This window comes from Clarias gariepinus, chromosome 23 (assembly GCF_024256425.1).
Source record: "Clarias gariepinus isolate MV-2021 ecotype Netherlands chromosome 23, CGAR_prim_01v2, whole genome shotgun sequence".
Lineage (NCBI taxonomy): Eukaryota > Metazoa > Chordata > Actinopteri > Siluriformes > Clariidae > Clarias > Clarias gariepinus.
The window spans coordinates 15847288-15873609 of NC_071122.1; the positions used below are offsets into that span (position 1 = coordinate 15847288).

The following is a 26322-nucleotide window of genomic DNA, read 5'->3' on the forward strand; positions in this document are numbered from 1 at the left end:
GAAAACTGAGTATACACAAAAAGATTTGATTCATTAGATAATTCTAATGTATTCATATGTACATTCTGGGTAATTTGTAAAATAAGTCATATAAAGAAACTCGATCGTTTAAATAGCTTTTGAGTTGCAATGTGATTTTATTACTATTGTTATTATTTTTTAAATCACTGCGGTAAGAGCCGAGGTGAGGTATGAAGTAGACATTTATTAGGGCTGTATCACTGAGATTGTTTTGAAACTCTGTTTAAACCTTAATTGGAATACATATTCGACTCAACCTTTTCCTGGCTCCAATCTGCACCCAGAGAGCATAAACTCACTTGGACGAGAGAGAGAGAGCGCAGGGCTTAAAGAGCGGTACTGAGGCATGTCAGAAGATGAGATTTGAATGTTAATTTCATGTTTTGCTGTAATCCTCTGATATTGACACTCCTGTGAGCTGCTTCGCTAAATATGAAGTAATCTATTGCTGTATGGATTCAGTGTCGAACGCACAGCCGACAAGCTTGCATCTCAAATGTTCAATTTGGAATTTGCCTCTCCCTTTCCCCCCAAAGTAAAACTTCAAAGCCGACCAGGGCCTTTCTGATACGTTCCATCAATATTGTAATGTGATAGAAATACAGAGCCTGCTGCTCGCCCGAGATAGTAACCGAAGCGTGGCTTCCAAAGAGATGGCAGCAAAGATGATGCACTGTACCATGATATTCATGCAGGCTGCAAGAAGTTGCTGTGGTCCTACAGTTTAATCCATAAACCTTATTTGCACAGATAGAATCGTGTTTGCTCCGGAGCATCCTCGTTTAAAAAAACATGGTTGTTCAGGATCAAGGATCTCCATCTTAAACTCTGCTTTGACTGCATTGATGGCTCCCAGTTGTTTTGTTTATTTAAAAAAAAAGTTAGACTTTGTTAGTTTGCGATTGTGTCACTGAGGCTTTGCTAGGAGGCTTGTTGTAGAGAAAATAAGTGTAGTTGTCTCTCATGTTTAAGCTAATTGTATTAATCACTTTTTCAGAAATCATTTACAGCTGGTCCCCGACTTGCTAACATTTAAATTTCCGCAAATATGAACAGACCACAGTTCCACTTCCGGTTCAATCACGAAAGTAGCTTATATGTAAAGCACTGCAGTGCACCAGATACTGTAGGTAATATTTACAATTATATACAATATTTTCAATATTTAAGTAAATGTGTACAATGTCTTAAGTCGGTATATTGTATGTGTGTGGGTGTGGAGAAGAAACGAATCGGCCTCAATGGTTTTAATAAATCAGAAGCGGGAGCACGATGATGGAAAAAGGAGAGCTGTAGAGCTGTCCTGAGGGTGAATAATCCTAATTTTGGAAAATCCTTACCTAAACAGAATTCACAGTCCAGTACAGTGAAAAACAGTTCTGAGATAAAAATTGCATCAGGGGATTCTCCTCACGATTTAACGGTGCAGGGACAACACTTACTTTTCATGCGTGAAGTTAATTTTCGTAGGTGCGATTAAATTTTATTAGATTAGATTTAGTCAAGTGGATTGGTGATTGGTATGCTTTACATTATACAGTATATTTGTTAAAAGCATGTATAACTTTCTTTGTCGGACTTGAGAACAAATTCGGACTTATGAACATGCTCCAGGAACGGAACTCATTTATAAGGCAGGGGGACTACCTGTATTGTAAAATTGTATTTGTTAGTAATCTATATGGTCTTTCCTGCACACTCTGAACATATAAAAAATAATTTTGAAATCCATTGTTTTTTAAAATATTCCCATCCAAACAAACAGTGCATTTCAAAATATCTTGGTCACACAGAACGAAAAAGGATTTAAAAACTTGCCCGAACGTTTAGCAACAAAAAAAAAGGTTTAAGACAAGTATTCATACAGTACGTGTGGCTTAGCGATGTAACCTTTGGTTTTATTCAAATCCTCAGTTCACATTGTGGTTTGTAGTGGTGGAATGAGAAGCAAAACCACTACTGATCATCTCTGTGTAATGATGTAATAAGAAAACAAAGTGAAATTTAATTACACTGTTTAAAATAATATTGCAGACTAACAACTGGTCAACAGCTGTACAAAACAGGGGGTTTCATGTGGAAAGCAGGTCAAAATGCAGAAGGGGGGAAAAACCTTAATTTCTAAAATATCATAAATCTATACAGTAGTTCTATGGATCTGATTATAGGGACTGATGGACTGATATGGGCTGATTAAAACCATAGCATCCACCATGTGCTTCATTCTGAGTGTTTGTGTGCTGCAAGTAGTGTTGTCCAGATACCACCGTTTCTGTTTTCAAAACCATAACGGGTTTTGGTACTCGTTGAAACTGGAAAATATATTTTAATGAGACTAATTAGATGCATTATAATTGAGGACTTCATTGTCTTATTTATAGTTTAATACAGTGGGAACCATTAAAATTAGTTGAGTTTTATTTCTATTTGTTTGCAGGAAAAAAATCTGACTTGCTAGACTGCTACTGGGTTTTGAGACAGAAGTTTATGTGCAAGCACTAACTTGAACATGAGCATCATCAGTAATCATTATTAAAATGTATATGCTATACAGTAAAAAAAATTCTGTATCCTTAAACAGTTGCTCAAGTCATGAAGTTTCTCTACCAAGTACTAAGACATGTTTTGCTTGGGGATCAAATACATATTTCCTGCATTGAAATGCACCTTAATTCATAACATTTGTATCATGTGCTTTGTCTGAATTTTTGGTTGATATTCTGTCTCAATCCTTTACCTTAAACCTATGATAAAAATTATAAACCCTTCATTTCTATGTAAGTGGGCAGACTTAGAAAATCTGTAGGGGATTAAATACTTATTTGCTCCACTGAGTGTATATATATAATATAAAGTATTGATTAATTTACAATGCTGGCAGAGAACTATTTTATCAGTTCTAATAGTGCAGAACTGTTTTAGTAGCAGTGTACCATGCCTTTGTTGAAGCTTTCAGATCTGTTAGTACTGTAGAAGAAGCATTACGGGTAACCATTACTGATGTTGAGGAAAACGGCATGTAACTTTGTAAAGTTTGTTACGTAAATTCATGTTGAAAAGACATTTTCTGGTTTATTTTTCTCTTTTTTTATTATTATTATTTTTTTTAAAGCAGCCTGGCATAGGGTTGCACCCATTTATCTCGTCGGTGTTGCCAAGTACTTTGCAGACATTTTTCTTTTCCATTAGTCGCAGTTGTTTAATGGCATTTTCATCAAGAATGCTTCATTGGAAATTAGTCTGCTAAATGTATCATTAATGCGTTAGGAGCACTGCTGTGTGTTGCCCTGGTTCTCTGACATCGATTGACCAATCAGCACTTTTTACACATTTTGGTTGCCTAATTGTTTAGCTTGCTGTTTGATAGGTGTTTATAATGGCCTGGGTTCTCATTTCGAGCCATTTATAGCAATATGCTGATTAAGTCCACGGACATTTTAAGGCCAAGCGGGTTTCTGAGCATACAGGGCCTTTGATTTTAAAGCTATGTTCTTATACTGTAATCATACTTTAAATGTGGGTTACACTGCTGAGGGGGTGTTAGAAATAAACTTTAATTAAAGAACACTTTAACTTGGATTAAACCTCACTGACATGTGCGTGTTTCTCTTTAAGACACAGCAAAGATTCATACTGGACCAAAATAAGCCAGAAAATCCGAAAACGCGTTCAGTGAGGTTTAGGTTTATGCCAGACAGTGTATGAACACAATGTATGAAAGTGTGATCCCTCACGCTCCTGTGCTGTTTGAGCTCAATGAATCTTGGCATCGTTCTCCTGCAGTATGTCCATGCCATACCATGCATTGATATAATCTAGCCTCGAGTCTGGAGAGTTGATCGTCTGCTCCGCCCCCTTGATGGTGCGTGTGCAGCAGTTATCTTATGTCTCACAGGAAGCTTATAGGACCTTTTTTGACTTTCCTGCTAAACTTTCATTTGCAGTTGTATTTTATTTGTATTAAAAATGCTCTGAAGTACAGTAAATTCCCTTGTGCAGTTTTAGCGAACGTGTGAAGATTTTTAATTTTTTTTTATTCAAAAAGAATGAAATTTAATAATGAAAGTTGCAAAAATGTTTTTGATGTTAATTATAGCTCTTATAATCAGAGGTCAGCTCAGCTCAGGTTAGTGGTTAAGGCATTGGATTACGGTTCGGAAGGTTTCAGGTCCAAATCCCACAACCACCAAGTTGCCACTGTTGGGCCCTTGAGCAAGGCCCCTAAGCTTAAACTGCTCAGATGTGTAATGAGATTAAAAATAATAGTATATTAAAATTTTTACAAATATATATATATTTTTAAATGTTAGTCACTCTGGATAAGGGCGCCAAAATGCCATGATGATGATTGTTGTTTCTACTGTTGTATTTTTTCCCACAGAATGCAGCATTAAGCTTTCCAGTCATCCCTGATCAAGTCATTCATTTTGCTTTCACAAAGTGAAAGAGTTCTGCCCCATTGTTTGTTTGTTTTTTTTGCCTGATGCAGGCCAATCATTTGATTTCCTCCTCCTCTACTGGGATATCTTTTCTTTGATACATCATCTTCTGACAAACATACTGTATTAATCATCTTCTGACAAACATACTGTATTAATCTCTGCAGTAAGAATTTTAACTTTATTTTTGGCCTATTTAACCCAAGAGTTGAGGTTCTTGTTCACAGGTTGGATTTAACATATGAAATGCTGCACTCGGATGTTATACATATGAATTCTGAAATCATACTTTACATTTTAGGCTTTCTGCTAATAAAGTTGCCCTTAAGTAATTTTAAAGGTCCTGATCTTGCCATCTCTTGGCAATTGAGATCTTATCTTATACATTATGAAATATTTAAAAACAAAACCCAAGCCTGAGGGTAAGGCATTTCTTTTTGACTGGCTTTTTGAGCTGTTGTTTCTTTAGCTTTTGCGGATGAGCAGCACTATTGAAAAATAAATTAAACAGCAAGAGTGCAAAGATAAATTATTCAGTCAGGGTCTTGGGTGTTTGGATTTGTGCAACCCCAAACTGGGGTGTGCTATTCTCTGTATGATTATCTGGGCGCAGACCTGACCAGAAACCCAACATCTCTGTGTCTGGTCCTGAGCTGGAGCAATCAATAAAGCAGAGGCCGAGGAACGGGGATTCAGATGGGCCTTACCATTTTACCTGTCTCAGCCAAGGCTCAGGAGTAAACCTGGGGAAAGAAAGAGAGAGGAAGGGAAGGGGAGAGAGAGAAAGAGAGAGAGAGAGACCGTGCTTCACTTTCCAGACATACAGCTCCATAAATGTCTTCCTGACATGATGGGCTTACAAATGAGCTCACTAAAACTTTGATGAGCTGAAAAACTTTACATGATGGACAGCACCTGAGTGGAAAACAATCCAATAACTGATTCTTGAAGCTCTCTTCTTGTGTGTGTGTGTGTGTGTGTGTGTGTGTGTGTGTGTGTGTGTGTGTGTGTGTGTGTGTGTGTCTGACTGTTAAACTTCTTTCTCTGATTGTCATCTCGCTCTGGAAAAAAAAACCAACTTTGCAAACTTTTTACAGTTTATTTAAAAGTTCTGAAAGCTTGAAATAAGGAAACTCTCTCAAAATGCTCTTGTTGTACTTCAACAAGGTTTACAGCTAATAACAAAATTCTTGTTTTTGTTTATAGGGTTCGTACTGGGCGATCGATACAAATCCAAAGGAGGACACGTTGCCCACCCGGCCCAAGAAAAGGCCGCGGTCTGGAGAACGGGTAAGTGTCTGTCTGTATGTGTGTGTGTGAAAGAAATAAAACCATACAGGTGCAACATTGTCTTTAAAACAGGAACATCACCAATTAAGCTACCAATTTGATCTAACTTGCGTTCAAGGTTAAATTGCTGTAACAAGACTTCAAGAAAATAAATTCTTAGTTATTTTAATGTCTTTTTATATACAGTGCATCTCAAAAAAAATGTATTTCAGGAAAAAAAAGGTAAGTAATCATCTTGATAAGATGAATAAACACATCAAGATAGTTTTTGGAATTTTTGTCTATCCGTCTGTGTAGGCATCATGCTAAAACTACTAAACCAATTTTAATGGGGTTTTCACAGGAGTATTTGGTCAAGCTTGAGGAAAAAAAACATAGGCTTTGTTTCATTGCAGTCGGCCCACGGAATAAGAAGATATTCTACTTTGAATTTTAAATGGAAAACGCCCTTATATCTAAAAAAAAATCGACCTTGAAAAAAAAACATTAATTTATCTCAGAATTCAACAGATGGCGCTGTACATTCTGCAAAAGTGCAGTGATTGAGAACAGAGAGAGAAGAGGAGGAAAGGGGGCTGTCTAGGAAACACACACTTCCTTACAAGCACACATACTTCCTCGCGAGCACACACACAAATGTTACACACACAAAATTACTCTGTCATGCGCTCAAAACAAGAAGCGCATGCGTGCCACATGATACGCGATGATATTTGGTACTCGTAAATCAAGACTTGCTCGTTTATCAAGACAAAATGTATTAAAAAATTTTGCTCGTCTTGTAAAACACTCGCAAACCGGGCTCCTTGCAATCCGAGATTCCACAGTGGACCCCTCGACATGTGCCATTTTAACCAGTGTCATTAATTTGACGTGTCAGTGGTTTTATTTGGATGTAGTTAGATTCAGTTTCGTTATACTGTGGTAAAATATTTGTTTATATAAACTTTGTGAATTTTATATCCGTGTAAAGTCCAAAAAGAATATTTTATATTCCAATAAGCTAATTTAAAATTCTTTTATAAAATGTGATTGATTGATTCCGAACTCTGTAATTCTTTTTAAATTTACAGGCATAATTGATTAATTGCTTATAGGTTATAGAGCGTTAACATAGTCATGAGCTTGGACCTTTTTAGGTATCTGGTCTACTAATTAGGACTGTGCAATTTTGGTTTCCAGCGATTACGAACCCTAGATCGAGATTAAACGATTATTCTGTGGAATTCCTTTTTACATCGATTTTCTCATTTAGTGTCATAAATCATGTGTGCGTTCTCGTCCCTCATTAAAAGCCTAGTGATGACGGACTATAGTTGATCCGTGATCAATACAGATCTCTCAGAAAGGGGATTGTTGCTGCCATTATTTATGAGCAATAAAGCATGGCTTGGCTACCCTTGGAGCACATCTCGCAAATCAAGCTGCCTTGGAGGCATTTTGTATTATCTGCGATGAGCCGAGCCCAGGGACAGAGAGAGAGAGAGAGTTCTGTCAAAGTCAACCACTGACTTGACATCTAGACTGCACTGCTCAAAATGCAGACATCTGCTCTTGTAAATAGTGAAAACCTGTAAATAATCTCTCTCTCAATCTTGGAACAAGAATGAGAAGGAAATAGTAAGGTACAGTATGTGACTTTTTTTGGGTTGCACATACTGTACGTATGGGTACTTACTTGTGGTTGAGCGTGTGGTCACATGTCTAAATCTGTATGCACTTGTGTATTTTCACTCTGTCTTTTTCATTGCTGTCTCGTTTATTCTTTGACATAAAATTTTTTTGCATCGTTTATCATGAATTGAAAATCGCATTGTTGCAAAGCAATCCTCTTACATTAAGCAGTTTGAGAGGCGCCAGAGTTATCTTCTTCAGCAGAAGCAGGAGCTATGAAAAGCGTTTCTCGTATTCATCTTTTCTGAGAATTATTCCAATTTTGCCCTAAATAAAGGTCTTGTTCTTTTGTTATTTATATGAGCGCCTTGCTTTTTTTTTCTTTTTCTTTTTTTTTTTTCTACTTTAATTACCCAGGTAATGTTAATTTGGTCTTTTTTTTTTTTTTTTTTTTTAGTTCAAAGTGTACCTTTTTTCCCTACAGGCTTCCACACCCTACAGTCTGGAGTCTGATTCCCTGGGAATGGACTGCATCATCTCTGGAAGTGCCTCTCCGACACTGGCAATCAACACTGTGACTAACAAGGTAGCCACCAGCGCAACACACAAAGACACGCACACACGATTGTCTTTACAAATATATTCTGTACCCGGTTCTTCTTGCTCTCACACACACACACACACACACACACACACACACACACACACACACACACACACACACACACAGTAACTACACGCCAACGTAAAGCACCCGTGTTGCTCTTTAATCAGTTTTCAACCACTGCGACTCTTATAGACTCTTATAGCGAGCACAACACACATGCAGTTATAGAGGAATGTTAATTGACATTGTGGTCAACTCAAAGCAGAAGAGCGACTACTACCAAGTCTCTCCTCCTGTACCACAATGACATTGATTACAATGTTTTATTTATGACAGTTATACCACATTGTTTTAATTCATTTATAAGTTTATTTAATGTTGTGCGTTGTCTGCAGGAAGAACAAAGTTCCTTCTAATCACTTTTTTTTTCTTGGTGTGAAGTGCAAACTAAGAAACGACACAATCCTCCATCATAAACGCTTTCCCATTGCCAAAAAGGCCCCGCCATAAACTTTAAATAAAAGTTACATTTTTATAAAAAGCACCACTATACCAGTGATTATTTAAATGTTTTCTTGTTAAATACTTTTTTTTATTCATTTATCTTAAAAATGTTAAGATCACGTTACGTAGACATCTCTGAATGAGCTACTTCTATAAAAAATAAAAAATAAAACATTAAAATAAGTGATGGAATTCAAATCAACCCATAATTTGATTTACAACCAGTAATACTGTAAAAGCTGCTGCTGATGAAAAATACTCAACACCTTATGGAAAACCAGAATCAAGAATTCAGCTGCAAATTGGTGTCATTCTGTTTAACCAAATCAGTAAAACTCATAGAAACTGTCTTGTTTTGGGAAGGAACATGTAGAGATGGTTTAAAACAAGCCCCCCAGCATGGCTTACTTCAAAAAACGTCGAGTAGACTATGAAAGCTGAACCTTCAAATATTTATGGCCAGGTTATTGTATGTTTATTTTTCCATCAAAAAGTTTAAAACCAGTTTGTCTTATATGTCCGGAAACTGTGGAACATATAATTAAAAAGCAGCACCAACATATCCGCAGCAGTCCAAGGTAAGGGCGTGTAAAATATTCCAATTGAGAGGCCAGTATGACCGAGCAGTCAGAGTCCTTTTACATTCATTTACAGCACAGCAGCGTGCAAATGCACATTCGCAAAAGATTAAAGATTGTTCCATACAAATACAAGGAAGAAAAAAAAAAAAACTGGAACTTTTTTACAATCTAATAAAACTAGAAGTGATGAAAGAAATCAATTTTATTCATAGTAATTGAAACCTAAAAATTTAAACATTGATGGAATTTATATATTTTTAAAAAAATACATCCTTTCAATGGCGTCCTCCTGTACGAATACATTTTTGAAATCTGCTGTTCAGATTCCTCATTGACCGCTCATTGACATCTCAGCTGGGATACTGTGAATTTCATCCCGAATTCTCTGTTTTAACTCATCCAGGGTTCTTGGTCGAGTCGTGTACACTTTACTCTTGAGGTAGCCCCACAAGAGAAAATCTGGATAAATCTGGTGATCTAGGGGGCCAGGGAATGTTACCGAATCTTGAGATCACACGGTTACTGAACAATTCTCGCACAGCTTCCATTGATTGCCGTGTAGCGTTTCATGTCGCTCCATTACGCATTTAAAAAATTTCTGTTATTCTGTGTCACCCTGTACAAGACCATCAAAGTTCCAACTGTCCACATGTTTTAACATCGTTATTGAAAAATGACAATATAACTGAAATGCTAGGGAAATTTTCAATTGCTTAATTTTTATAGACTTAGAATGACTTCGCATGTAGAGATCTGAATCCTAAGACAAACACAAAATTCAGGACCTCAGATCAGAAGAAAATTTTATTGACCGGACCTTGTTAATTTTTTATTCTGTACTCTTGGTTTAAAAGGTTGTTTGTTGAGTGAGTTTGTATGTTGGCGATAGTGTGACTGTGCAATGATGCAAAAGTAGTGCTTAATAGCAACAATTCAAGACATAAGATTGTGTTTCAGGAGCAATTGTGTGTAAACATCAATCTAAACATTTTCTTTTTTTATTCTCCCGTCATATGATTAGTGCATAGAGAAAAAAAGTATGTCTAACATATGAGTTTGTCTTATGCATTCTTTCATGTTTCTCATTCTTTTTTAATTCATGTTAGGATTATTTTACTGTTCTGTCCTTCTCTTGTAATGTTTCACTTGAATCTCTCAGATTAGGTTCAAGCTTTTTCTTTCAGCATGCCTACCTTATTTATGTGGCAAACATCGGTGGTTAATGCGCAAGTGTTTGTTTGTCTTGCTGCTTTTCTTCTGATTCACATAAAAACTAATTTGAGCAGGAGACAAAGTGGAAAAACTGTTACAACTAGAAGCTGGGGCTCCTTCGAGGGGTTATTTCTCAGTGAGAGGTCTGTAAACAGACCAGGCCACACCTCTCTCACTACTTTGTGCCAAGCCACAGGAATTCCTTCTTTTCTCTAGTTGTCCCACCTGCCTTTGCAGGCCATTAAAAGCACAACTCCTTCTACTTGTCGGTCACTCAGCACAACCTTGCACCCAGCCTGCCATCTGCTTTTTAGATACTCGAGATTTGTTCCTTATTTTTGCTTTTTAATATAGTAACCTTTTATTAAACAAAGACAAAATGGAAGAAAAAAAAAAATTTGCCAACAGAAAAAGAATGCATAGAGATGAATTGAAACACAAAAAATAACAACATAACCCTTTTTTCATCACTGTATTTAAATCCCAGACTGCAGGAATCTTTCTCTGTGATCTGCGCCATTGTCGAAGGCACCTGGGCGTATTTCTCTTTGCTTTCATAATCTGTGTCTAATGCTGCAGATTAGCCTCACATGTAAAAGACACCACTGGGTTTTGACTCTAATTCATGGCTAAATATAGACCTAACGCTCCCATTGCACTGGCAAACACTCCATATTTGTAGTGGATAACACCCCCACCACAACAACACAGACACCCCTTTTCACTCCATGCAGCATTTTTTTTCCGTTTTTTTTTTTCGACCGAGAGACTTGTGTGTGCTCTGTAGCAGTGTACATCGTGGTCTTTAGCAAACTGCAGTAATAAAAATTGCATGTGGTGCAGGGTTCTGACTAAAAACGTACTTTATGACTCGATTATACAAATAGTGTTTGTTTGTGTGATACACAGGATTTGATTGTAATTAGGTCGCTTGCAGCATGTCCGTATCCCTTGCTCCTCAGGCTCTGTAGGTTAGTCAATCTAATGAACGCTGGAGCCTGGCCCGTACATATTTGGATGAAGGTTGTAGTATGCAAATAAGGCCATTAAATCCTCCCCCTCCATATGATGCAGACTGGATCAATTATGTATTTCTTTTGAAGCGAGGTGAATAATAGGATTGGGAGACATTCATTCTGGCTGAATGACTTCTCTGTGAGTGACTATGAAGTGATTTTTTTCCCCCCTTCTTATTGGTTGCTCTCTCTCTCTCTCTCTCTCTCTCTCTCCTCTCTCCTCTGTGTTCTTCTAATCCAGCCAAAACACTTAAAATCCTTGCTGTTGCCATATTCCTGATGCTGAAAGGAACCTAACAGAAAACAGCTGTGCTCTGGCTGGTACAGTGGTTGCAAACTGATTTAGCTATTTTGACAACCTGCCAGTGACCCAAAAAAAAAAAAAAAAAAGAGTAGACTTGTGTAGTACACAGTGCCCAGTCTGTTTTGTTTGCTGTAAAAGACGTCTGAGCTTTGTCGAGTGGGTTTTTAGTCTGGGCGAGAGATGCAGCAGCAGCAGTTATCATGGCAATTCTATTCATTCTTTTCTTACACAAAGAAGCTTAATGTAGAGTTATTCTCCCAGGATCTCATTACGTTCATTTACATTTCATTTCTCTAGTGCCTTATTTACTCTCCGTTCCCCCCCTAAACATACACACGTTTGGAGTAAAGCTTTTCAAATGATAATCGGGATTACTATCTGAAGTGCAGAACTTATAAACCCCTATATATATATATATATAATATCTTCCTCTTTGTCTTTCGTTATTCACAATCTCTCTTGAACATGTCCAAACCTCCTTAATCTGGCCTCTCTGACTTTATTTCCAAAACATCTAACATGGGTTGTCCCTCTGATGAACTCATTCTCGATCCTATCCATCCTTGTCACGCCTAAAGAGAACCTCAACATCTTCAGCTCTGCTACCTCTAGCTCTGCCTCCTGTCTTTTCTTTAGTGCCACTGCTCTAAGCCGTAAAGCATTGCTGGTCTTACCACTTGAACCACTTGGTCTTGTACACCTTTACCTTCACTCTCGCTGATACTCTTTTGTCACATAACACACACACACACACACACACACACTGATGCGTCTATCAAGGATAGTGTTGTGACCTTGACTGAAGGAGTCTTTTACTGCATTGTCTGGTATAAAATATATATTAAAAAGACCTACCAACACGAGGCAACATAACTCTCATATACTTCAGTTCTTGTTCACGTTGACATTCCTTATGTTAAGGCAGGCCTCTCCTACAGCATACTTCTGATGTAACAGGCCGGTTTACATGTGACGAACCGTAGAAACCACCAGTTTCTGTTTTTTTTTTTTGTTTTTTTTTTTCCGCTTTCTGCCCTTGGAACTTGGTTACATGCCTAGATCAGGTTGGTGTCTGGTTGCATCTCTCTGCGACAATTATGATTATTTTTAGTAGTAGTAGTAGTATCACTATCATTATAATTGGTGGCGATAGTAGTGTTATGTCCCTTACTTTTTCAGGTGGCGTTATACAACCCAGACCAAGACGGGAGTGATAGCCCCAGAAGCAGCCTTAACAACAGCCTGTCTGACCAGAGCCTAGCCTCAGTTAACCTGAACAGTGTGGGCAGTGTGCACAGCTACACCCCGGTAAGATCAGTCCCTATTCCCCTTAACCACTACACCACAAACTTCCTCGTCCCTTTGCGCACAGTGATATGTAGAACATATCAACAGCTAAGCAAAAAAAAAAAAAAAAAAAACCTGAAGTCAAGCAGGAGCAGAGGACAGCAGAGTCAGTCAGTAGATCTCGTCCACCGAGTTCCCATAATACACACATCGTGGATGTAATGAGCGCTGGAGCCCGCGTGCATGGAGGCACACTGAGGCGCGGGGGTTAAGGGAATGAAAGCAAGCATGCATACTGCTGGAAACCAGCTAAAGAGAAAAGCTGCCTCTGAAGGCCTCCCACCAGAAACCAACTCCTCCTTTCTTTGCAGTCTTCGTGAAGCCCCTGTTCTCTCTCGGTATTGATCCACTACAGATACTGCTGAATTCACTACAGCATGCCAGGCACTGCTCATTCCTTCTCTCCCTCGCTCTCTTTCTCTGTTATGCTTTTTTATTCTTTTATACTTGTCTTGCTTTTGCTCTGTTTTTTTTTTTTTTTTTATGTTTAATGATTCCAAATTAAGGGTCAGACAAATTTAAATCAACTGACAAATGTCTGTTTTGTATGAATCTGTGCGAGTGTCTGTCCGCTCTATGTAGGTTCGTTAGAAGCATTTTAACAAAGCTATCTGTTTAATAAGTTTATAGCAATTACATGTTCGTATGCTATAGAATGAGGTTTTACATGATTGGTTTATTTGTGCTAGACACAGTTGCCTGCACTGTCCAATTCAGCAATTTAAGCAGTTTTACCTGTCACAAAAGAGTTAGAAAAGTGAGATGAACAAGTAAATATATCTGTATGTTAATTTATTTAAGGCTCATTTAATTAAAAGAAGTTTTACTTTCTTTATTTCCGATGCAGCGTACAGCCATGTTAATCTGTTTATTCGGGGAAGGTTTTCAAAATTAGTAATAGTGCCATCTATGGCGAATAGTGCAAATAATGTTTTTATTCTTAAATATTCCTTATTTGAAAGATTTGCACTATTTGCTATACTTACATACTGTAACTTAGTGCACCTACAGTAGATGCCTAGATTTGTAAGAAAAAACGGTGTGCGTCATTATGTGCATTTATAAGGAGTAAAACTTTGTAAAACCTTATTACAAATTAAATTTATAAAGAAATTTCGCTGCATTATTTACTTATTTATTTATTTATTTCCCCTACTTTCCCGAAACATTACTTTAAAACCGCGGTACGCACCAAACCGTGACTTGCATGTAAGGTTACACCCTTGTCCTAACTGCAGTCATTCTGCTTCTATAGCGTTGCACATGCACAGTGTGTTAAACCAAGTCATAAACTTTAAACACATTACTAGAAGAGATCAGGTATGTCTCATCGCTGCTTGGGATTGAGCATTAAGCAAACAAAGATGCAAACAAAAAACAAAGAAAAGAAAATGAAAGAAACAAAGCAAGTTGTTTATACATGCTGTTTTAAACAATATCAGGGAAACTGTCATCAAGTCTATGAAAAATCTTTTTCTCCTGTTTAAGTTATTATTTGGGAAGAATTGGTTGTGTGTCATCACACTTATATTATACATTAAGAAGCTGCATATTAATAGAAGGTTCCATTATCACGATCAAGAGGCAGATGACTTCTCTTACATGTACAGTATCAGTCAAAAGTACAGACACGCCTGCTTATTCAATGTTTTTGTGATTCATTTTCTACGTTTTAGAACAACACTGGAGATTTTTAAACTGTGAAATAACGCATATTGTATTGGGTAATTAAGTGACAACAATAACACTCGGTTGTTATTTTAAGCTCTGGAGGTCAGCTGTTCTGGAATAGTTCTTGCAATTACAGTTTGTCAAGTGCATTTGCAAAAACCCTTCAAGCACCATGATGAAACTGGACCATTCCAGGAAAGCAAGACCAAAACTTTGGCAGAGAGTTACTGTCCTCAGAATTCCCCAATTAACTGCATCTCAGATTGGAGCCATTATGAAGGCTTTACAAAGCATAAAGTAGAGGATGCATCTCTAAATCAACTGTTCGAAGGAGATTATTGTACTATATTTTATATAGTAAAGAATAAAAATCAGGACTGTAAAATTGGAAGGCGTGTACAAACTTTTGACTGGTAGTGTAGCTTCACAGCACAGTGGGATGATTCTTCTTAATTTTTCTTCTTCTTCTTCTTCTTCTTTTTTTTTTTTTAAGTTTCAGGAAGTAGCCATGACACAGCACCTCTGGATCGAATGGGGTTAAGTGCTGTTATTTAAGCAATTGTTTAATCTGACAATATTTTAACAGATTGTAATCAAACTGGGTATATAAAATATTGTCTTTTTTTTATTATTTATTTATTGTTTGCTCTAAGCTCTGGAATTGATCTTAATTTTAAATAGGTTGCAGATCACATGTGTATTGACTTGCTGACAGTTGTATTAAAACAATGTAGCCAAAAGCTATTGAATACAGGATTAGTAAGGATTAAGGAGCACATCAGATATTCTTCCAAGAAAATGTTCTCAGCTGATCCATATTTTATTAGTAATGTGCCTTTGTTACGAGGCCGACGCATCTCTATCCTGCAGTTCCTTGTTCTTGGCCGCGGTGAGCAATCTGCTCATTAAGAGTTACACAGAGTACTCAAAGTCATTACTGTTGTCACGGAGTTCCTGCTTAGTAATTTTGAACAGACCGAACTGTGTGTTTAATATCCCTATTGATTTAGTTCATTTGTCCTTCTTCCAGGTGACAAGTCACCCAGAGCCAGTGTCCCAGTCTATGAGCCTGCAGCAGGCTCCCCAGCCCCAGTACAGCATCCCCGAGCGAGACAAGCAGCTCCTCTTCTCTGACTTTGAAGATCTCAGTGCCTCGTTCCGCAGCCTTTACAAGTCTGTATTTGAGCAGTCTTTCAACCAACCGAGTAAGTAAGCAAAATGAAATAAAACAAGGTCCAAAAGCAGGCATTATGTACTGTATAAGGGTGAGTCAAAAATATATCCACACTCTGGTTTATTAAAACTTGTGTTGGGCTACACTGTCTTCTTAACATTTTCCGTTCAAGGCTATTGTCTACTCAGTCACTGCTATGCGGTGAAGACAAAAATGGATGCTCCACTCAAGATTTGTACGAAAGAAACGTAGTTTCACAAACACGCAAGTGTTGCAGTAATTTGTTTTTTTGTGGTCTGAGGGTGTTCCTTGGTGCCGAAACTCTCGGGAGGCCATAAACAGAAGCTTGTGGATATCTGCATAAACAAAACTTGGATAAACAAAATCTGGACAGATATCCTTAAAGAAGGGGAAAGTTTCTTAAAGAGAATTATGACTAGTGACAAAAAATAAATGAATTAAATAAAATCCCCTTCCCAATTTTGTTTGACTGATGGCACTTAGTTAGTAGCCCAGTGTAAGTATCTATCCAATGACGGAAACTTCAAATAACTTTTTTGTAAGTCGCTCTGGATAAGAGCGTCTGCCAAATGCCTAAACGTAAGATGTGGATTCATCACTACGAGCCTGAAAGTAAACAACAGTATGGATCGGAAACATCCTTAGTTACCAACCAAGAAAAAGTTCAGGTGGAAAATTGATGCTTACAGTTTTCTGGGATTCTCATGGGCCAGTTTTGCAACATTATCAGAAAAAGGGTTTAATAATCAACAGTGCTCGTTACAGTGAGATGCTTATTGATGAACTGAAGCCTAAACTTTAGATTAAACACAGAGAACTGCTCTATGTAAGGACTTTGATCTTGCGTGACAGTGCACGCTTCTGCCCTCACTTTTGACACTCTGCAAAAACTGTTTTGAGGTTTGAAACCATCCTCCCTATAGGTCTGATCTTGCTCCATCAGACTTTGAGCCCCTGGAAGCAGCCCTACAAGGACGACGATTCACTTCTGATGAAGTGAAGACAGCGGTGCATTCCGGGCTCACAGTTCAGCCTCAAACATTTATTTTTTCTGAAGGAATACGAAAGCTTGTTAAAAGAGCTTAGCAGGTGATGTCAGAAAATTATGCATTTGTCTTTTCTAAAAGTTAATTAAAATGAATTATACAGTCAAAGTGTGGATAATTCTTGACTTACCCTCATAATAGGAGCTATAATTAACCATTTACTTACACTCTTCATCTACTGTAATCTGAGTTATGAGAGACCAATGTTTAAACTCCATCTTCTTATGATTTATGTATTTATATAATATTGGGATATTTTCCCCTATAAATGGGAGATTTTAATGATGGAACACATTGCAGTTTTGGCCTGTGCAAGACTAACACTCTTTCAGAAGTTCAAACCTTTTGTTTGTAATCTGGTTGCATTATTAATGAAAGCACTCAGGTAGTCATCCGGGTCTTCCTCACAACCTACTTACCCAAATCAAATGTGTTCCTAGTTAATAGATTCCAAGAGTGCCCCTCCTTTAATCTATCATTTATGTTTTATTAGTTGAAAAGTTTGTACTTTTTTTGCATGCATAAAAGCTAAATCTGTTAGTCAGACAAGCCCAGGCAATTAAAACACGCAAATAAGCTGGTGAGAGGATTTCACGCCCTGATGCCAGAGACATGAGCTAATTCACTGGCTTTGGTAATAGGTAATGAGCTCGCATTATTATTCAAAGGGAATGCTGGCTAATTGCTTTCTGTACTCTCCCCCACTTGGACAATAGGCTTTCTCTAACGATAAGAGATGCACCTCTGTCACCCGGCTGATGAGTGTTCTCTGGCGATTGTGGAGGCGCCGGCCCTGGAGCCTGCTTTAAAAGCACTTCACTGAAATAGGTTTAGTGTGCCAGTGCTGTGATGGACAGGGGCCTCTTAAAGGCAGGCGGGCACATGCTCTCCCCTCAGTGCTGCTGGGTGTGCAGGCACTGGCGCGCCATTAACGCCTCTCTGGAATCGAACACAATTGCGGTGTCAAAGAGAAGCCTGACGAGATGGAGCCAGAGACCAGGGGCTACCAATGAGCTGAGTCACTGCCTCCCAGTTTGCACGGAGACAGGGAATTATTCACACTGCTCTCTTATAGGGCTAAAAGTGAGCTTGGTTTTATGAGCCAGTATTCACCTTAAGAATATTCTTAATGTGTACACACATGTGGGCCTTGCCTGAGCTGCCTTGTACCACGAGGCAGGGGATTGTTATTCCGTTCATTTGAGGCAGGACGATTAACTTGAGGATGTGCAACAACAATACAGTTCAAATGAATTGCTGTCTAAAAAAAACTCGTGTTTTCTTTTTTTTTTTTTTTAAACCCAGTCTTTATTGTGGCATGTGTGGTTAACACAGGGAATCATTTCATCACGTTTCCCTGTCCTGAGGGGGCAAAAAAAACAACAAAAAAAACGGTAACCTGATCATGAAGTATGTTTATTCTACGAATCTAATAACAGCTCTTTGCCGCACAATGTTTATTCAAAACATATTTTAGTAAAAACCCATTTCCTGAATTCTATAGTGTTTGTAGGTTTTATATTTTTGCAGCAATTTGTGTTTTTTTTTTAGGGGGGGTTCCCCCCTAGAAGTGTGACTTTTGTGTTTGTTAGAACCAAGGTCTAGTTTTAGATGTTATACCAGTAAGGGATGAGTAAGGAAGCAGAACTGCTTTTTTATGTTTTGCTCACTATTTTTAGAGATGGATAAAATGATGGGAACATTCACTGATCAGCCCTAACATTACAAATACTGACAGGTAAAATGAAAAACCTTGATAACAAGCTATACACCTGCCAGCTGGTGACACCAAAGGCTCACCCATGCCCATGAGGACCAAAGGCTGTAGCATCTGGTCCCCTCACAGAAAAGCCAATGTTGGACAAATTACTGAAAAAAAAGTCAATGCTGGCCACGATAGAAAGGCACCAGAATGTCTAGTACACCATAGACTGGCACACACAGGGCCAAGCAGGCAAAGAGCACAAGGCTGACGCCTCCAAACACTTCAGATCACAGTCTGATTGATCACCTGTGGGATCTGAGAGACAAAAAAAAAAACGATCAAACCCAAAACCACAACACAGCACTGGTGGCACAAGGGGAACCCAAAACCTAGGTGGTTTTGACGTAATGGCTGATCAATGTTTCTGATGAATTGTTTTGATAAAAGTTTTTGAAGTTTGTCAGATATTTTAAACATTTATAAACCGATTTCACCAACTATCCTGCAGGTGTTTAAAGTAAAGTTTTTCCTTTTTTTTTATACTACCAGAGATAGAATTCTGATTTTAGATTGTAGTTGTCACCCATACACCTAACTTTTAATAAACCCGAGTTTAGAATAGTTCTTTAATCCATGTTCTGCTCTGATGGTCACATGTTAAAGACGTGTGTGATTGTCATGCCTTGCTGCAGGTCTGATGATACCATCGGAGTCTTCCCAGCAGAGCCACACCTCTTGCTCCTACCAGCACTCCCCGAGCAGCGCCATCAGCACCCACCCACACACCAGTCAGAACAGCATCACCAACTCGCACCCCAACAGTATCTCCAACAGCGGTGCACAGGTGCCCCTGTCGCACCCGTCCCACTCTGCCCACAGCTCTCCCCACACACAGCACCTCTCTCAGCATGGGCCACACCCCCACGCCCAACATGGCCAGCACCCACACTCGGCGCACACCCAGCACCAGGCACACACTCAACACACTCAACACACCCAGCACTCTCAACACAGTCAACACTCCCAGCACACACAGCAGCCCCAACAGCACCAGAATCTCTCTCACCAGCCCCATCCAGCCCAGCAGCAGATGCCCTGCAGCACTGGTAAGACTGCTGTTGCCTCTGTCTGCTTCATTCTCCTGGTCTATTTTTTTTCCTCAATACACCCACAGTGACCATCTCTGGCAGCAGTTTCTTTTGCTTTCCACGTTATTTCTCTGCTTAATAGCATTAGCAGACTAATTTATTATGTCTTTTTTTTATGTCGCTTGTTAATTTAATCATCTTAAGAAAGTCAATTAATCCGCCTTAGATTTTTCTTTTTTTTTTTTTTTTGCTTTTATAAATACAAAACGGATTCTACACAATTGACTCCAATCTAGTAATTGTTAAACAGTTGACTCAGTGTGTGTGGCTCCCCCTAATGGTGAGATTAATGAACTTGTACTTGTTTCTTTTAAAGTGTCTATGCAAATACTAACCCATGCATTTTTGCCTGGGAATTAATTAATACTTTAATAAAAGGATGGAGCAGAAACAGGTTGCATCATATTCATTTTCATCATTAGATGAATTAAGAAAAAAATTATGTTCTGGGTTTTCAGTTGGGAAGGTTTGAGTTTACATTTACATTTAGGCATTTGGCAGACTCTCTTATCCAGAGGGACTTACTAACATGTTTTTGGAGATTCCCGTCATTGGATAGATTCTTACACTGGGTCGGATCTTAGTTGGAGTCTTGGAAGTCAGTTTCTTTGAAGGCAAAAGTCAGAAATAAACCCTGAATATGACACACAACTATATCCAGTCAGTTTGTAAGGCAGAAAAGCCACATGCTAACTGCTTTTTGCGTTTCTCTGCAGGTCTGCCAAGTGACTGGTATCCTAATCTGGATGCACTGAAGGAAAGTTGTCGCATTGCCAGCAGCTACAACTGGGCGGATGTGGACCTTTCACCTTTTCAAGGTGCTGTTATTAATTCCCAAATGTATTGTATACCTGTAACAAAAGAACAACTAGTGTTAAGCATATAGTTGCTTTGACTTGTAGTTGCTTTATACTTGCATAGCTTTAAATAAAAATGTTTAATTATGATATTGCATGAACAGTTTTTGAATTGCAGCCATTCTTTAACTCAAAGGCTCAAAATTAGTTTGCTGATTAACTGTTTAATGGCCAGTTTTGCCTCGTTCTTCCTCTTTTTATTTTATGACTGAATAAGGAGCTAAAATGTCTGGAGTTGATTCCAAGTCGAATTTGCACATAAGGGAATTCTTAATATGAGGTCCGAAGACGACCATGCAAGTCAATGCAAGTGCATTAAGCCAAAAAAAAAAGGCAGCAGGTCACTTTTTTTTTTACTTTCACAACAATTAGCTATGTCAAGAACACTATAGGGTAGGTTTAAAAAAAAGTGGAGAGAAAAAAAATCTGGAATAGGTGACAATAAGGTTCATTTGTGCTAGAATTGTTGGAAGATGAAAGTATGGAGAAGATAAGGACGTGCATACAACATACCACATTCTTCCCAAACTGATCAGATACCGTAAATAGTTAAAATTAACCAAAAAAACCTTGATCTATTCCTTAAGACTGCAAAAAAAAATATGAAGATGTGAGGGCTGAAGACTTTGCACAGTACTGTATAATAAAGTGTTGGTAGGTAGTTTTGCTGCTACAACTTGGAGTCCTTGAAAGGTCTGCCTGTTAGATGAAGAACAGGTCTCCATCTCTGAATATGTCTGGCATTGTGCATACTTAGCAAAATATTATCCTCCAAAAGGCAAGGTTGGGACTCGCTGAATTGCAGTCTGTGGTTCTTTCAAAGCTTCTTTTGATTCTTAAATTTTTTTTTTAAATTATCTCTTTAAAATCTTTGGTCTGTTGAGTCTGTAATTGGTCGTGCTTAGTGCTTATTTTATATCAGTAAAAAGTATCTTATCTTCTCTGAGGTCCCTAATATGCACATCATAAAGGCTGATACTTACCGTGCCCAGTTAAAAGTTTGCAGGGTTTGCTCTTTGATAAAAATGAAACGTTTTTCAAAAGTTTTAATACTCTGTTGTGTTTTGTGGGTCAAAGGGTTTATTTAGTTCTACCAAAGAGTTTAATTATATGTCACATAAAAAGGTCACTTATGAAGTGGATTATTTTTAATAAGGGTAAAAGTCACCTTTAACAACTTTGTAGCCTTGTCTTTGTACACATGACGGCGCAAGTTGTTTTTAGTAGTAGAATTAGAATAAAAACAGGGGTTTTGGTGATTGCTGTACTACAGAGCTTAATTAAATTGTTTAGCAGGCAGTGAAGCATGCATTGATGCTTTGCTCTCGTATTGGCCCTGTAGGATTGAGAGAGAGCATGAGGCAGGCCGAGCTGAATAACTGGTCTCTGGAGCCGACTCAGATTGTGGACCTCTGTTCGTCCATCAACCAGTTTTTTGCCCGCACTGGAGTCATTCAGTCACAAGGGGCAGTGCAGCCACCCGTGTGTCATGGCACCATGCATCCCACCAAACCCAGCCAGCACATAAATACAGGTATTTACTGACTCTATAATCTTCAGCTAAGACCATGTGATTCATATTTACAGTTTTGTGTGGATTCCAGTTAAAAAATGTTTGTTTCTTAAACCATAAATGCGTTATCTCTTATACAATCTCCAAAAAAAAAAACTTTATTAATGCCCATAATTTAATGAAGGTACGATTAAATAAACTTTTATATTATTATATAATGTAAATTATAGTAATACAATATCATAAGGTAAAATGTATAGGTAGATGTTGACCACATTATTCAGGGGACATACTGTACAGTACTGTAGCTCTCTAGACCCAAAAGGGGTTTTCCCCGCACACCTTCTCCTTAACTATCAATCTCCTCCATCACATGTCTGCTGTAAATCAGGGAGTGTGAAGGCTGACGTTCTCCTTTTATATCTCCATGAGGTCCACTTTGTTAACTGCTGCTTATGCACAGGGAAGAGGAAAACACCATCAGGAAAGTGTTATCTTTTCTTTTCCAAGGACCACGATTGTTTACTGTCATTAAGGGAACAGAGCGTTCTCCATCCCTCCCACCAAGAGAGCGCAACCGGTTTTGCTATCTTGAAGTCTCTGCCAGGATTCAAATTTAGACCCTGTACTTGTACGGGGCTTTAGATTTATTGCCGGAAAGTTGCCCTTGGGTTTTGATGATCTCAGACTCAGGGACTTTTTTTTTTATTCATAAATGGAACTGCAGCATAATCACAGTAGGTACCATGTTTATGCAGATAGGAGGGGCACCAGTATTTAAGTAATTTCACTCTAACCAGTAAGACACACCAATAAAGCAAGCCATCAAAAAGTCTTTACCCGTCTTTTGCTCGGTCTCACTGGATCCTACAGGCAAAAATTATGGGCTGAAGAAGAGAGAGAAACGCTTCTCACACTCTCGGGCTGATTGCCATTTCTGATCTGATTGAAAAGAGGAGGCATACACTTCTCTAATCTGAGATAGAAATGCTCAAATCTTTCAATGGCATAAAACTGCTAATGCTAATGAGTAGCATAGCACATTTTGTCTTTTTTTCCCTTCCATTTATGTTTTACTTTCACCTTTAACGGTAAGCGAAACAGATGCTGTCAACTTCTGTGATTTATGAAGCAAACAACTTCTTCAGAAAGTAAATTCATGAATGGATCAACATACAAAATGCACATAAACACAAAAGAAAAACAAACCGCATTACACTAATGCACTAAAGGTTAAAGGCATCGTCATTCATCAGCGCCAAACACTTCACTCCTTCAAAGGCTGCATCGGCTCTCATTCACACAGATGTTTCAAAGCTCCAAGCTGCATAGTTCTCACCCTTGTGCCGAACTAAATCAGTTTAAGGTTTACAAGTGGCAAGCAAAGATAGCTAGCGCTTGTTATTATTTCTCTTAAGGTTTTACTGTGCTGAGGAATTTGAAGCTGTAAAATGTTTACAAATCTTTACTGCACTTTTTACTCATAGTTATGGAAATAATTTTATAGTTTCTAGTGCTTGCTGTTCTCCATGTGCTAGTCTGTTAAAATCCTTGCCATGTTTCAGTTCCCTATTGTTCTCCTTGTTTCATTTACCAGGGGATGTGGCCATGCATCTCACTTGGCTCATGCCAATTAATTTTTTATAAGTTCAGTGCAAATGCACAGACGTGTGAGCTCTAGTGCAGAGTGTGCATCCACACATGCATGCTCTCCTTCCCTTGCGTAAACAAAAGAACATGCACACATTCCTTCTCTCTCTCTCTCTCTCTCTCTCTCTCTCTCTTTTTCTTTCTCACACACATAGACAGAGACACAAACACACAGACAGAGACACAAAAACGCACACAAAATCTTCTTTGTCTTTTCCCATGTACAATTAGAATGATGGTTTATTCACTGTATTATACACCACCTTTATTGCTTTGTTTTGGTGATTTTCAGTGCAAACGCAGAACTAAACCTTCTGAAATCAAGTCATTCAGTATTAATCTTCTCACCTAATGTTTAGGTTTTGATGAATTAAACTTATTTAAAGGTTAGATATTTTATTTCTTAACATACAGTACATGTGGGATATTTTATGAAACTGATTAAGAAGACTAATTTAATGAGACAGACTGATTCATTACATTTACAGTGAAGTTACTTAGCTTGTATATGTATACAACTATAATTTGTCCTGCGGTGCCTAAATTTCTCAGTTATTAAGCAATATTATCTAAATTAGTAAGATAAAGCTGCCAAGAAAAAAAAAAAAAAAAAACTTTAATTGTTATAATAGAAAATTGTCTGATAAAGCTGCATTATCTAGCACATTTTACAGTGAAAACAGTGGAGGTCTGTATACTATAGTAGCACTTTACATTACAATACATCAGTGGCTCCATGCAATAGGTTGTTTGCAATAAAGTGAATCACATGAAGCTTAACGTTTCTCTAGAGTAGTGGTCTTCAACCTTTTAAGCACCAAGGACTAGTTATAAATACAATATACAATGACATGGGAGAATAGTGTATTCCTTATGTCCAGCCTACTCGAAACTTTTTATTTGCTCGCTGCCACTGAAGAAAAGAAAAGTCTACTTCACAAAGCTCGAAATGGAAGCAGGGTTTTTATTGCTTTCGTAGTGATCTCAGGATATTCCGCCTTGAATTTTAATCCAGAGTTAAAGTTGTCTCAAGCCTACTATCAAGGTGTCAGCCTCATTTGCTCGATCCATTCCTTTCCAGTTCATCACTCTTTTGTGGCTGGGACGTAACACTCAAACTGTTTTAAAAGCAAAGATTATTGATTGTGCACTAGCTGAAAAATGGAAGACCAAGGCTTAGTCTCCTCCAAAATCCCTGCTAATGTTTGAAACGACAAATATCCCTGTGTTCCCTTGCTGTGAGCCAAGTTTGGCTTTAAATGTAGCCGCTTTATCTGCAAACTTGAATACAGTCGTCATTTTCCCCGGACATGACAGAATAAGGTCAGTGAGTGGGTAGAATATGTCGGCGAATTTTGTTACCCATTCAGCAGTTCCTTTTTTTCTGAAAGAAATTTCTGGAGCAGCTCTCATACGACAAACTCTGGCCAGCGATCTACCTGTAGAAAGCCATATAACTTTAGTTTATAAGAGAAGGAGGAGGAACCTGTGCTACGTTTTTAGACTGCTGCCTTTACTGAAAGTTCACAACTAATTGTCTTTAGCAGCAGGCAGGATCAGTGCAGCACTAAGACTTATCACTTAAGCATGATGTTGTTAGTGCAGTCACAGTTGTTGATGTGATGGCCTTCAATAAACGCTTCATTCCTTTGTGTTCATGTTTTTTTTTTTGTTTTTTTTTCTTTGAAACCCCCCCAAAAGCTTGTCTTTTAATATGGATTATATTAACTCTATACAGTTATACTCTATACGCAAAACATTTTTTTAAGGCTTCATTGGAAAGACAGTGACCACAAACTATACAAAGCAGGCTTAAGGCATGCGAATCACCTGGCAGGATAAACCTGTAATTTAAGTATTTACGTTTTAATTTCTTTAAAATATTGTCTGTCTTGAAGTCTTTTTTTTCGATCTCATCTTTGGATCTTTTCTTTTTTTTAAAGAAGCTCTCCAGAGACATTTGTTCCTTAATCGTTTTAGCTAGGGTTAGCATACTTAATTTAAATATAGGTTTATTTTAAACATTTTAAATTTATCAAAACTGCGACAAAGACAAGTGTGGGAAAGACATGCAGATAGAAGTAATGAAGAGATATTTTTTAAAATACTCTCAAAATACTTGATGAATACTTTTTCCTAAATAAAATAAAAGTTTTTATTTGCTTTTTTCTGTGCAGCTCTATCCGTGTTGTACTAATTTGGATGATATTCCTAAAGAATGGTATGAATTAAAATATATATATTTGTATATAAAGACAGGCCGGTTATCATGGCACTTAGAGACAAGTAAGTAAGATTTTATGACTCTGTGTCCTATCAAAGCCTAGTAAGGGCTGAAATTGTACCCATGTTGCAGGACATTTCCGATTCTCTTTGTAGGTTGATTATATCCATTTCTATTTTCCAGGAAATATGTACATGGACACAAGACAGAGCATGACCTCCATGATGGGTCCTCCAGGCTATCCCCACATGCCCCCCATGAACAGTACAGGCAACACCATGACGGGTTAGTGACTCTTCACTGACTTATACAATCATTTTCTCTTGAAACAAACCTTAGTAAAGTTTATAATGCCTAGGATACAGTTTGTGCTGGTGT

The 26322-nt window shown here is 38.0% G+C and overlaps 1 protein-coding gene across 1 annotated transcript in view; it reads left to right on the forward strand.

Annotated features, from left to right (window-relative positions):
* Positions 1 to 26322, forward strand: part of foxj3 (forkhead box J3) — a 110997-nt gene that overhangs the window by 79110 nt on the left and 5565 nt on the right. The window contains exons 4-11 of the mRNA XM_053483875.1: positions 5667 to 5750; positions 7849 to 7950; positions 12768 to 12896; positions 15637 to 15811; positions 19245 to 19658; positions 20417 to 20518; positions 21900 to 22091; positions 26128 to 26229. Coding sequence (XP_053339850.1) covers positions 5667 to 5750; positions 7849 to 7950; positions 12768 to 12896; positions 15637 to 15811; positions 19245 to 19658; positions 20417 to 20518; positions 21900 to 22091; positions 26128 to 26229 — 1300 coding nt within the window. The remainder of the gene's footprint in view (positions 1 to 5666; positions 5751 to 7848; positions 7951 to 12767; positions 12897 to 15636; positions 15812 to 19244; positions 19659 to 20416; positions 20519 to 21899; positions 22092 to 26127; positions 26230 to 26322) is intronic.